The following is a 14,481-nucleotide window of genomic DNA, read 5'->3' on the forward strand; positions in this document are numbered from 1 at the left end:
TCCATGAGGGGAGGTGAAAATACTCACCTCAGGTCCGCCATTGTCCCAGATGTTTGGGGACCCGAAGTCCCCCTCTGCGCATGCGCACCCAATGATTGACATCGGGCGCATGCACAGAGGGGCTCGAGCCCCGGGAAATTCAAAATCCCTCTACTCCTGGCTGCCATGTGTAGCCAGGAGCAGAGAGATTATACCGGGGACATGATCACTGTTACCCAATGGATAACAGTGATCATGTAAAGTTAAAAAAAAGTGTAAAAAAGTGAAAAAAAAAAAAAGGAAAAAACAGTTTTAAAAAGTTTAAAAAGCGTACGTTTCATCTCCCCTCACGGATCAGATCAGTGAGGGAGGATGAAAGTACGTACATAAGGCCCCCGGATTTATACGCGCAAAAGCTGTGGATTGCCAGGATAATTGAAATTCTCCCTGCTCCTGGCTACAAAACTTAGCCAAGAGCCTGGAGATTTCACAGGGGGCCGCGGTGAGCAGTTCCTGGTCACGTGTTCGCCAATATACAATGGATAATGGCGATCACGTAAAAGTTTTTAAAAAAAATTGAAGTTTCATCTCCCCTCACCGATGCGATCGGTGAGAGGAGATGAAACTTTTTACCGGAGGCCTCCGTATTTGCACCCCGATATATTTGCACCCCGTGTTTGCATCTCCATATTTACATCCTCCTCCGTGAACTTACCCGGATTCTGCACATGCGACCGCTGGCAAAATGCCGGACACATGCGCAGGAGTCGGGGAGCCCAGGAAACTTTAAATCTCCTTGCTCTCGGCAACCAACGGTCGCCGAGAGCATGGAGCAGTGACGGGTGGCCTCGTTGAGCGGTCCCCGGTCACGTAATAAAAAAGTAGCGATCTAACATAGGTCGATCTCACTTGACCGGATAGGAATTACGGATTCCGCATGCGTCTGATCCGCAGTAATACGCAGATCAATCGCATTGGATTACACAATTCCACTCACATTAGTGGGTTGGAATTGCGTAATCAACTTGCAGAAAAGAGACCGCAGCAGGTTCTATTTTACCGCGGATATCCTCAACATAGAGCCCATTAAGCTCCGTGGTCGTGGATATACCCGCAGCCCATACGCAACTACATTGTGTACGGGCTGCGGGTACCCGCGTCATTGCTAAGCGACGGTGTGGGAAATACAAACAAAAAAAAATAATTTGTACTGCGAATGACCGCCTGTGTGAGTAGGCAGTTATGCGCAGTACATTACACGGTCGTAGGTACGCAGGGTCACAGCCGGGCTCACAGATGGGATCCGCTGCGGGCCTCCGCAACCGGATACCACCTACGGCTGCGTGAGCCCGGCGTTATTCAGACCGCTACCTGTAATACGTATTTTACAAGAAGCCGTGGGAACACTTGCCTTCCTGCAGTTCCAGGAGCAGCTTGTTGAGCGTCTTCTGTGCGAGACCGCCACACCTCCACAAGCTTACGAAGACTCACGAAACGCCACTTTTTACACCCCATACCCGCCACTGAGGTCAAGAAATGACCCCCAAAAAGCATGAGAGGAGGGGGGATACCGGTTTTATTGCCCCATGTGCCCATTCCAACCAGCCTCTGTAATTATCCCTGTATTCGGAAATACCACACAGTTCACATTATTACTTTTATCTAAGATTGGGGAAAGCTGAAAAGGGCGCGGAGGGGGGGGGGATATTTTTAGGGAGTCAATTTTTGTTCCGTACAAATGAGCAGTGGGGCCTTGAATTTATTCAGTTGTGCCCTGCAATCCAACGGGTGTTCCCTCCATTATAGGTCTTTCCATGGGCCCTGTAAGTAGATTAGGGCCACAATAGGTATGTTTCTGAACTCGGGACAAACAGGGGGATCCATTTTGGGGTGAACGTCTGCATTCCTATGTACACTGTACAAAAAAAACTGTTTTTAAATTGACAAAATTGCCAAAAAAATTGAAAATCGTAATTTTTTCCTTCTGCTTTGCTTAGATTCATTCAAATACTGTGGGGTAAAAATACACAGTACACCCCTATATGAATTTGTTAAGGGGTCTAGTTTTCAAAATGGGGTCATTTGAGGGGGTTCCTTATAGTTTTGGCCGCCCAATGGCTCTATAAGTGGGCGATGGGGCCTGGAATTTATTCAGTTGTATCCTGAAAACCAACGGGTGTTCCTTTCATTATAGGCCTAGCCATGTGTCCTGTAAGTAGATTAAGGCCACAATGGGTATGTTTCTGAACTCAGGACAAACGGGGGTATCCATTTTGGGGTAAATGTCTTCATTCCTATGTACACTGTACAAAAAAACTGTTTTTAAATTGAAAAAATTCTCAAAAAAATTGAAAATCGTAATTTTTTCCTTCTGCTTTGATAACATTCAGTCAAATACTGTGGGGTCAAAATACGCAGTATAACCCTAGATGAATTTGTTAAGGGGTCTAGTTTTCAAAATGTGGTCATTTGAGGGGGTTCCTTATCGTTCAAGCTGCTCAATGGCTCTATAAGTGGGCGATGGGACCTGGAATTTATTCAGTTGTACCCTGAAATCCAACAGGTGTTCCTTTCATTATAGGCCTAGCCATATGTCCTGTAAGTAGATTAGGGCCACAATGGGTACGTTTCTGAACACGGGACAAATGGGAGTATCCATTTTGGGGTGAAAGTCTTCATTTATATGTGTGCTGTACAAAAAAAGCTGTTTTTAAATTGACGCAATTGCCCAAAAAATGAAAATCGTAATTTTTTCCTACTGCTTTGCTTAGATCTATTCAAAAATTGTACGGTTAAAATACACAGTACACCCCTAGATGAACGCGTTGAGGGGTCTAGTTTTCAAAATGAGGTCATTTGTGGGGGTTCTCTATTGTTTTGGCCGCTCAAGAACTCTACAAGTGTGCTATGGGGCATAAAAGGCCTTCAAGCAAAATTTATGTTCTAAAAGCCACCGGCTGCTCCTTTCATTTTGGGCCCTGTTGTGCATCCACACATAAGATTAGGGCCACAATGGGTATATTTCTGAAAACAGCACAAACAGGGGTATCCATTTTGGGGTGCAAGTCTTCATTCACATGTGTGCTGTACAAAAAAAGCTGTTTTTAAAATGACAGAATTGCCAAAAAAACAAAAATCACAATTTTTTCCTACTGCTTTGTTTGAATTCATTCAAAAACTGTGGGGTCAAAATGGGCAGTACACCCCTAGATAAATTCGTTAAGGGGTCTAGTTTTCAAAATGGGGTCATTTGTGGGTGTTTTCTATGGTTTTGGGCACTCAAGAACTCTACATGTGTGCTAGGGGGCCTAAAACACCTTCAAGCAAAATTTCTGTTCTGAAAGACACTGACTACTAATTTCATTTTGGGCCCCGTTGTGCACTCAGATATAAGATTAGGGCCACATTGGGTAGATTTTTGAACACAGGACAAACAGGGGGATCCATTTTGGGGTGTAAATCCTCATTTTCATGTAAACTATAGAAAAAAATATATGTCTTTGAAATGACATATTTGCAAAAATATGAAATTTTAATTTTTCTCCTCTAAATTGAATTAATTCCTGAAAAAAAACTGTGGAGTCAAAATACTCATGATACCCCTCAGTGAATACATTAAGGGGTGTAGTTTTTAAAATAGGGTCATTTGTGGGGGTATCTATTATTCGGACACCTATGGGCCTTGCTATCTTAGCTTGGTGCAGGAAAATAAAGTGTTCCTCAAAATACTGAAAAATAATGTTAAATTTGTACGTCTCCTAAATGGTTAAAAAAACATAAAAGTTTTTCAAATGTGCATTCGGAATAAAGTAAATAGATGGAAATATATCTTAGCAAAAGTTTGTACAGTATGTTTGCACATATTTGATATATTACAATTGAAAATGTGAAAAAAACAATATTTTTTTCAAAATTTTCCCAATATTGGCACTTTTAATAAATATACACAAATTAAATCGGACTATTTTCACCACCTTAATGAAGTACAATATGTGGCAAAAAAACAAAGTCAGAATCACTTGGATATGCAAAACCTTTACGGAGCTATTCTATGTTAAAGTACACATGTCAGATTTGCAAACTTTGGCCTGGTCATTAAGGCGCAAACAGGCTTGATCACTAAGGGGTTAAAGTACCATAACCAATGCAATTTGTTAAACTAAAATCCATACATGCAGCTCTGCTCTTTAGTATCTACCGCAGTATTTGCTCACATCCACATATTTTAGAACTGAATTTGTCATGTTGTACAACCTATTGTGATATTATTATCTGCAGTCTTTGGTTTTATATGGCACTGTAGATTAACTTAATGTCGGGGACACAGCTACGTGGACTCAACATTTTACACAGTGCTCAACACTCGCAGTCCTTGCAGTAGAGGACTCTCACTCATTCACTTGCACAGCTGTAGAGAGCTGGAGCTACCACAACTACTACAGTCCTTTTTGACAACCTTGAGCCCCAATCGTAATATGCATCTTTAAAGCCATTGATATCGAGTACTGCAGCGTGCATGTAAAAAAACATGCTGCACAATGGCAAGCAACAATGGAAGAAACGCTTGGAATGGCAAAAAAATGCCTAATTAGGGCAAACTGTCTTCTTTTCCCAGCATTGTACGCAGGGTAACTCCCTCCTCCTCCCTTATTTTTAGCTGCCAGAGGCGTCTTCGGCAGCTTTCTGCATAATATGGCGAGAGATAGGTCAAGACTAGAGATGAGCGAGCGTACTCGGAAAAGCACTACTCGCTCGAGTAATTTGCTTTATCCGAGTATCGCTGTGCTCGTCCCTGAAGATTCGGGTGCCGCTGCGGCTGACAGGTGAGTCGCAGCAGGGAGCAGGGGAGAGCGGGCGGGAGAGAGGGAGAGAAAGATCTCCCCTCCGTTCCTCCCCGCTCTCCCCTGCAGCTCCCCGCTCCGTGCCGGCACCCGAATCTTCAGGGACGAGCACAGCGATACTCGGATAAAGCAAATTACTCGAGCGAGTAGTGCTTTTCCGAGTACGCTCACTCATCTCTAGTCAAGACCTATCTTTTCCCGCCACCCATAAAAGATATGGTCGAGAAAGATAGAACAGGTCCTATTTTTTCACACACATATATTTAGCACAGAAAAACATGGTTGTCTGAATGAAGCTATTGAAATCAAATGCATCGCTTGCTTGCGTTATACATGTGACATTTTAACATGCGGAAATGCCTGTGCAAATACGTTCATGTGAATTAGACGTTAGGTTGGTACTATATCACTTTTCCATGAACAATGTAGACCTCAAGACGCAATCTTATACCATGGAAATATACCGCCTTCCTTATTACCAGCAAGACATGGAAATTGTGGGGAAGAAGCAAATATGTCTCAAGTAGAGATGAGCGAGCCTACTCGGTAAGGCAGTTACTTGAGCGAGCATCGCTCTTCTCGAGTAACTGCTTAGTGATCCGAGCAGGCTCGGGTGGGCTGCGGGCGTTAGGGGGGAGCTCTCTCTCTTCTTCCTGATCTGCTCCGCTTCCCCCTGCGCACCCCCGCAGCCCATCCGAGCCTGCTCGGATCACTAAGCAGTTATTCAGGAAGAGCGATGCTCGCTCGAATAACTGCTTTACCAAGTAGGCTCGCTCATCTCTTCTGAAGCTCTGCTTGTGGGAGTAAATTCTGATTTTTGCTTTTCACATTAGGGTAACTACGCGTTGTGGAATATGTTGGCGCTATACAATTAAGGATTATTATTAACTGGAGCATATGAAAACTGAAAATGAAAAAAAGACAAATGTCCAATCAGTTCAGCCTATAATCTGCAATGTTAATCCAGGAGAAGGAAAAAACATCCTTATCGACTCCAAATCTGGTGATCAGAAAAAATCACTGAATCAACAATCCTTCTAAAGGATCATCGCTTCCATTTATAACTAAACTATTGTGAGTCCATTTGCAGACATTAAACAAAAGTAATACAAAATAAAAATTAAAGAGGTTGTCCAGAATTAGAAAAACATGGCTGCTTTCTTCCAAAAACAGCAGCACTCCTGTCCATGTATTTGCCTCTTCCCCACAATGTCCATGTTTTCTTGGTAAGAAGGAAAGCAGCGGATTTCCATGTTCTAAGATTTCCTGTTAAGGTCCTCACTGTTCACTATTTGGTATTTGAAGTCTACACATTGTTATTTGTTTTTGGGCCTCATGTGGCGCAGAGTGTTAAGGCAGCAGAAATGCAGTTCTAAGCTCTCACTCACGACCTGAAGGTTGTGGGTTTAATCCCTGCAAGGTTCAAGTAGTCATCTCAAGACTGACTCGGCCTTCCATCCTTCCGAGGTTGGTAAAATGAGTACCCAGCTTGCTGGGGGGTAATAAACAAATCACCTGAAAGCGCTGCAGAATAAGTTGGCGCTAGAAAAATAATAAGTCCTCCCTTCCCTTTTGTGCAGCCTATTGTAGTGTAATGACTTCCAAGCTACACAAATAGCACAGGCGTGCTATGATAATAATGTAGCACATCGTGCCAGTTAAGATGGCATTAAATACAGGCCCATTTAGACAACGATTATCGCTCAAAATTGGCACAAAAGCCGTCTTTTGAGCGATAATCGCTGTGTGTAACTGCACTGACATCGTGCAGTTTTTGTTAAGCTGTCGCTCATCGTTGTCTTTCAGCATGCTGAAAGACAACTATGTGCCCTATCAGGGATTCACAGCAGGATACAGTTGATACTATTGTTTCAGCTGTATCCCGCTCCTTGATGACAGGCTGGGTATGAAGAACAGAGCGGTCCAGCTGTGTTCTCCATACCCCACTCGGAGTGCTTGGTTGTAAAACAGCTGGGCGCTCCAAGCAGAGAAGAGCTGAATACAGAAGACAAGCGGGGCCACCCGCTTGTCTTCTGCCTCCTCAGCTCGCAGCGCTCGACTGTATAACAGCCAGGCGCTCTGAGCAGAGAACAGCTGGATGCAGAAAACAGCCGGGCGCTCTGAGCGGGGAACAGCTGGATGCAGAAGACAAGCGGCCCCGCCTGTCTTCTGCATCCTCCGCTCGGAGTGCAAGGTGATCTCTCAATGTTTGAGCGATCATCTTGCTGTGTAAATGATACAACGATTATCGCTCAAAAGACATCTTTTGAGTGATAATCATTGTGTCTAAATGGGCCTTTAGTGTGTGACAAAGTGGTAATAAAGCGGAAATTATATAAAACTGAAAACAATTGTACAAAAGGTACTAAAAAACAGACAGAATTCTAGGTAAACAGTATCTATTCAGAAAATAAATGAAGTTTGCCTCAGCATCTTACAGACAGAGTAACTCTCACAAGGTTACAGACATCTCAAACAGGAATTAAACCAGGCATAGCTGCCTCTGGGTGCTGTAGCTGCTTTTGCACATATTCGACTGCAGATTTGTGGGATGCAATATGCTGGGTAATCAGTCTGCCGCTCTTTGTTACTAGTGTTAGCACATTTACATTAATGGGGCAGAAAGCAAAAAGTTTCTCAACACAAACCACTTCTAAATGACCTCTATTTTTAATCAGTTCTCGCTATGCAGGGAAGTAGTTGCATCCGTGCTGCCTGCCATTTATTTATGCCCAAGTATGCATGCTCTTAAATCCTTATGTAGGAAGAATAGTGTCTTAGCAGATGTTGCTCCAAAAATCTATTAGAGGAAAGTGAGAGTGAGAGCCTGGTAACACAAGCCCCAGGACTTCCCGCTGGAAAAATTAGTTCAGGGTAGTTTAGCACATTTTTGCTAGAAGCTAAAGAGAAATTAAATTAAATTAAACTCTCTGGGTGAAAAGTTCAGGTCTTGGTTTAACCCCTATTATTTATCCAGTCTCTTCTAAGGTAAAACACAAATTGAAAGGGAAACTTCATTGTATAAATCAAGCGATATGGTATGTCATAATTTTAACTAATCCGAAAGCCGTAAGGTGCCTTTCAACGGAGCAACTATCATTCAGATAGCCGATTATAAAAGTCGTTGAAGCATACAAACGACAGTCGTTCGTTTGCTTTTACGCAAAGCGATGATTCTTCATTAATAGCTTATTGAGATATTGTTGATATAGGGGATCTTATTGCTAATTTGTTCACAAGTTGTTCAAATAGGACCAATTGTAACATTATACTAGTTGACTTTTGATCAACTAATCACTATTTTTTGGTAAGCTGAAATTAAATAACTAGCAACATATTGCTCGTCACCCTGTCGATGGCCATGTTCACACTGAAGTATCATAGTGATCAGAGTTTTTATGGGGACATAAAAAACGTAAAAATGAAGAAAAAAATAGTATAAAAAAATGTTACAAAAAAAAACAACAATTTTTTCGGCACTTTTCTCTGTATAAAAAAAGTTAAATCTAAAAAAAACCTCACATATTTGCTATCATCGTATCTGTAACGACCTTTAGAATGAGTTGAAAACACTTTCCTACATGGCAAAAAAGGTTTAAAATGACAGTCTAACCAGTTAGACTGTGGAACTCTCTACCGGAGGAAGTGGTGATGGCAAAATCGATAGAGGAGTTTAAAAGGGGACTTGATGTCTTTCTGGAGAAGAAGTATATTACAGGATATAAATATTAGGTTAAGGGTCAATCCTGGTATACAGGCAGGTAGGAACTATTAGGGGTTGATCCAGGGAACAGTCTGATTGCCATTAGGGAGTCGGGAAGGAATTTTTCCCCCAAAAGGGCTAATTGGCTTCTGGCCTTGGGGTTTTTTGCCTTCCTCTGGATCAACACAGTAGGATAGACAGGCTGGACTAGATGGACAATGTCTTCATTCGGCCTTACATACTATGTTACATACTATGTTACTATGAGACATGAAAACTGGAGGCAAAATGCTTATTTTGTTCATTTTGCCTCCAAAAAAAACACAATAAGGGCTTATTTACACGAGCATATATCGGCCGGAGTTTTCATGGCCGTCCGATATACACTTCCATCTAAGCAGTTCCCCCTTCCCTCGCCCTCACCAACTCTCTGCCTCTCTCCTCTACTCTGGCGTTTGCAATGGGAGGGGCGGCGCTAAGCTCCGCTCTGTTCCGCCCACTCTCATTGCTGGCTATGGACAAGGGACGGGGAGGGGTTGGGAGCTTAGCAACACCCCCGACCCACCCACTCCCTTTGAAAACCGCTCAGGAGAGAGGCAGCGAGACGGTGAGGGGGAAGGAGAGTGAGACTGCTCAGACGGAAGTGTACATCGACTGGGCATGCAAACGCCAGTCGAGATACGCTCGTGGAAATAAGCCCTAAAAGTGAACAAAAAGCTGTATGTACCCCAAAATGATACCAATAAAAACTACAGTTCGTCATGCAAAAAACAAATCTTCACAGTGCTTCATCCATGGAAAATGAGTTATGGGACTTTGAATGCAATGATGTAAAAAAAATAATACTGTCCAACAAAGAGTGAGTTTTTTTCTTCAGTAGAAAAACCTAAAAAAATATTTTTGGTATCATTGTCATTGTACCAGTGCACAGAAAAAATGTATCATTTCATTTATGTTGCAAGATTAATGCTGTAAAAAAGAAACAATGACAGAATTGAAATTTTTTCTCTTCCTTCCCTCCAAAAAAATTATAGCAGTTTTACAATTATGTATTATGTATCTAAAAATAAATCTACAGTCTACTATGCAAAAGCAAGCCCTCATACGGCCATGTCAACACAAAAATAGAATTACGGTTTTTGAAAAGTGGAGATGAAAATCCCTCAAAAATCATTGCATCCTGATGCCCAAAACAGGCCATGTCCTTAAGTGGTTAATGGTGAACACACCTACATGTACTACCAATAGCTTACCAGAATTTTATCATGCTGTTTTTGGAAATAGCTTGTACATGTGAAACATGTTGTCACCATTTTCATTTGCATAAGCTGTGCCCCAAAAATTTGTGACAATGTGCATGTACGGCCACCGTAAGATTCTCCTGTTAACTCCCATATTTCAAACACATACTTAAGTGAATTGCTTTGCAATTGAATTGGAACAGGGACCTATGTAAGGGATTATTCAGACGGCCGATATACGGCATCCCTCTCTGCAGGGGGAGGAGGCTGGAAGAGCCGGGAGCAGTGCACTGAGCTTCCGCCCCCTCTCCGGCCCTCTGCACTATTTGCAATGAGGGGAGGCGGGACGAGGGCAGGGCTAATTCCCCGAACTTAGCCCTGCCCCGCCTCCTCTCATTGCAAATAATGCAGAGGGGCGGAGAGGAGGCAGAGAGGGGGCGGGAGCTCAGTGCACTGCTCCTGGCTCTTCCAGCCTCCTCCCCCTGCACAGAGGGACACCGTATATCGGCCGGCGTGAATACCCGGCCGATATACGGTCGTCTGAATAAGCCCTAAAGTGTACAGTCAGTGGACAGCGCCATAGAATATGATTAAGTGATATGTAATAAATAAATATGCTCAATAGAAAAGCTTATTAGAAGTTCAACTGTTCTCCGCAGCTGAAATCTGACACTCATGCACTATATCTACAACACTGCACACTATAAATTAGAAATAAATGGACAAAGTACACCAACTCTCTATAAATCAGTGTTACACCTACTTTTTCATCATTAATGACAAGTGAAAAGACAATACAATTATAGACGCTAATAAATGCGCAGCTGCCGATTCTAGCTGCCAAATGAGAATGTCCCTTAACCCCAAGGAATGCAAAGTGTTGCGATGAGAGCTTTTTCTCTACTTCTAGGCTATTAATTTTCCTTATGATTTTCAGACAGTAGATTTATTGAGATATTCATCATTATTAAATAGTGAAGCTTGTTCATTTTCACCATCTCATTATACATCTAACCTTTCGCTATTGTCTGCAGGATTTAATTTAATTAATGAATTGTAGGTTTGTACAAATTGTAATCTTACTATTAAACAGCTGTTAACAAAGTACTTTACCTGTTAAAATAACATCAACGAAAACATTCTCATTTGTGGGGTTCTTAAAGGAAATGTTGATTGAAGCAAGGCTTCCAACATTGGTGCTAATGCTTGCTGGTTCCATAGGTTGAGGAATGAGGCCTACGCCCGAAACGAGGAAGATCCATTCTTCAAGCTGTTAAAAAATAAAAATGTCTCAATTTAATTATATGCAAATATTGAACGATAAATAGAGAGATAGATAGATAGATAGATATGAGATAGATAGATAGATAGATATGAGATAGAAAGATAGATAGATAGATAGATATGAGATAGATATGAGATAGATATGAGATAGATAGATAGATGCCACATATCTGACATTATTCACAGATTTAACCCTAAGGGTTCATTCAGACGGCCGTATATCGGCTGGGTTTTCACGCCCAGCCGATATACAGCGTCTCTCTCTGCAGGGGGAGGAGGCTGGAAGAGCCAGGAGCAGTGCTCTGAGCTCCCTCCCACTCTCTGACTCCTCTCCACCCCCTGCACTATTTTCAATGAGGAGAGCCGGGATGGGGGCGGAGCTAATTCCCGTAACTTAGCCCCACCCCTGTTCCGCCTCCTCTCATTGCAAATAGTGCAGAGGGGCAGAGAGGAGGCAGAGAGGGGGCGGGAGCTCAGAGCACTGCTCCCAGCTCTTCCAGCCTCCTCCCCCTGCAAAGAGAGATGCCGTATATCGGCTGGGCGTGAAAACCCAGCCAATATACGGTGGTCTGAATGCACCCTAAAGGATGTACATGGATGACCTTTGGCAGTGTGGTCTGTTTAGAGCAAGCCCAGAAGTCCAGCTGACAGCTGCCCACAACAGCCACGATCAGAGATAATTCCAATCACAGCTGTTAACCATTTACATCCTGCTGTCAAATTTAACAGCAATGAGAACATGGAGTGCTGTTTATGTCTCATGGCAGCTTGGGTCTTTGTGAAGGGCTACGAGGCTGTCATACATTTCAGCTTATTAGGTGTCTGTGGCATGTTTTAATAGAATTCCTGAAACGCAATAAACTGCAATACTGGAGTATTTCACTATATTGTATAAGCGATCAGATGATCACCAGTTCAGGTCTACTTTAGAAACTAAAAAAAAAAAGAGTAAGAATTAGTTGAATAACATTTTTTAATTATTACAAAAAATACAGATATTAAAATGTTATCCCTTCTCTTTCCCATTTAAAAAAAAACAGACAAAAAAATAATCATGTCATTATCAATGTGTCCACAAAAGTTAGATCTTTTAAAATAATGGATTATTTATCCCATGGTGAGCACCGTAAGAAAAAAATACCCAAAACGCCAAAATTGCGCTTTTTTGGTCACTCTGTTATAAAAAATTTTTTATAAAAAGTGATTAAAACTACAGCTTGCCCAGCAAAAAACTGCTCTCACACCACCTCGTCAAGGCAAAAATAAAACCATCATGGTGGTCAGAAGATGAAATATCACTGCCAAAAAAATCCTATAAAATCTATATTTTATTATTAATACTTAAAAGTACCCAGAGAAACACAACAATTAGTATATATAATATGGATGTATGCAAACTTACATGTGCAACACAATCATAAGAAGCCCAGCAATCAGTTCAATTTATGGTTGAATGAATCATATAGAAACAACAAGGTGGTCCATGATCACGCTATAGGATGTGCACAAAGATGCAATATGCAATGACATAGCAGCTGTTTCTACTCATGATTAAATGATTGATATCAGATAGATAGAATCCTCAGATCAAGCTGCTCTCCAATATGTCCATGAATCCATATGTAATCAGTATGTTCACCGTGAGGGCTCTGTCACACGACCGTAGGCAATTTTCAGACGGCTGTCTCATGGCCAGAATACGTGAATGAGAGGCAGCCATGAGCAGGTCACGGCTGCATCTCCCATTTGTGCGCCCGTTCGGACGGCCCAGGTCCGGTGAATATACGCCAAGCCCGGGATACCGTCGAATAAGGATAGACAGTTTAGCTCTGCTAAACTGCCTCCCCCTTTCCGCCCCCTCGCTGGCTCTTGGCAAGGGGAGGGGGCAGGAGCTATCTTGCTAAACTCCTGGCCCATCTCCACCCTTTGTCGGCTGCCAACAGTGGGAGTGGGCGGGACGGGGCAGGAGCTTAGCAACTAACTCCAGCCCCATCCCACAACCTCCCATTGCAAAGACCCGGCAAGGGGTGGAAAGGAGGAGGGAAGGAGGTTGAAGTTTAGAAGACATGAAAAAAACGCACAAAAAAAACGCAAGTGTGCAGGAGCCATTAAAGAAGTATTTAAGCCTGAAGGGCCTCGTGTGGCGCAGAGTGTTAAGGCAGCAGAATGCAGTCCTAAGCTTTCACTCACACCCTAAGGGCTCCTGTACACTAAATGTCAATATGACTTTCTAATGTTTAAAACGCATCGCACAAAAATCGCAAAGCACAAACTTGCGTTTTTTGTGCGAAGCGTTTGGAATATTAGAAAGTCATATTGACATTTGTATTAAAAAAAACACAGCGATATCGCGATCACAAGTGTGCAGAAGCCCTGAAGGCTGCGAGTTCATTCCCTGTATGGCCCAGGTAGCTGGCTCAAGGTTGACTCAGCCTTCCATCCTTCCAAGGTTGTTAAAATGAGTACCCAGCTTGCTGGGGGGCAATAAACAAACAATTATCTAAAAGCACTGTGGAATAAGTTGGCGCTATACAAATAACAAGTCCCCTTTCCCCTTAAAGGGGTTGTCTCGTGAAATCAAGTGGGGTTATACACTTCTGTATGGCCATATTAATGCACTTTGTAATATACATCGTGCATTAAATATGAGCCATACAGAAGTTATTCACTTACCTGCTCCGTTGCTAGCGTCCCCGTCGCCATGGTTCCGTCTAATTTCGGTGTCTTCTTGCTTTTTTAGACGCGCTTGCGCAGATCCGTCTTCTCCCTTCAGCTCCGCTCGGCAGCATCTGCGTTTTGGCTCCGCCCCCTTGTACGCGTCATCGCGTAGCTCCACCCCCGTCACGTGCCGATTCCAGCCAATCAGGAGGCTGGAACCGGAACACGTCATAGGGCGGAGCTACGCGATGACGCGTACAAGGCGGCAAGAAGACACCGAAATTAGACGGAACCATGGCGACGGGGACGCTAGCAACGGAGCAGGTAAGTGAATAACTTCTGTATGGCTCATATTTAATGCACGATGTATATTACAAAGTGCATTAATATGGCCATACAGAAGTGTATAACCCCACTTGATTTCGTGAGACAACCCCTTTAAGTGTGACAGTTATCAATTCTGAACAGTTCTGAATGTTTTCAAAGGGAACAAAAAAAAAAGTATTACTATGCAAAACGCAACTGAAATAAATGACGAGGGCGGTCAAATGAGAAAAAGTCTCTGTGTAAAAGTAGAGCTATAGTATGGGTTATAGCAACCTATAGGACCTGTATTCTGAATTTATATCCTATAGAGCATGAGGTCTTATAGAAAGCCTATATACATGAAGAGCAAAAATAGCCCACAACTTGTAGATCAGTTGTTTCTAAATGGGCTCCTTCACACGGGTGATCACGATATCGCCACAAGAAACTCGTGGCAAAATCGCAATTT

The 14,481-nt window shown here is 42.7% G+C and overlaps 2 protein-coding genes across 2 annotated transcripts in view; one reads left to right on the forward strand and one right to left on the reverse strand.

Moving 5' to 3' along the window:
• The window catches only part of CFAP47 (cilia and flagella associated protein 47), a 508,792-nt gene that overhangs the window by 80,664 nt on the left and 413,647 nt on the right, over positions 1 to 14,481 (reverse strand). Inside the window, exon 57 of the mRNA XM_066577980.1 lies at positions 10,878 to 11,034. Coding sequence (XP_066434077.1) covers positions 10,878 to 11,034 — 157 coding nt within the window. The remainder of the gene's footprint in view (positions 1 to 10,877; positions 11,035 to 14,481) is intronic.
• AMELX (amelogenin X-linked) overlaps positions 1 to 14,481 on the forward strand; it is a 677,225-nt gene that overhangs the window by 72,811 nt on the left and 589,933 nt on the right. The gene's annotated exons all lie outside the window — the stretch shown is intronic.

Source organism: Eleutherodactylus coqui, chromosome 1, assembly GCF_035609145.1.
Source record: "Eleutherodactylus coqui strain aEleCoq1 chromosome 1, aEleCoq1.hap1, whole genome shotgun sequence".
In the NCBI taxonomy this organism is placed as follows: Eukaryota; Metazoa; Chordata; class Amphibia; order Anura; family Eleutherodactylidae; genus Eleutherodactylus; species Eleutherodactylus coqui.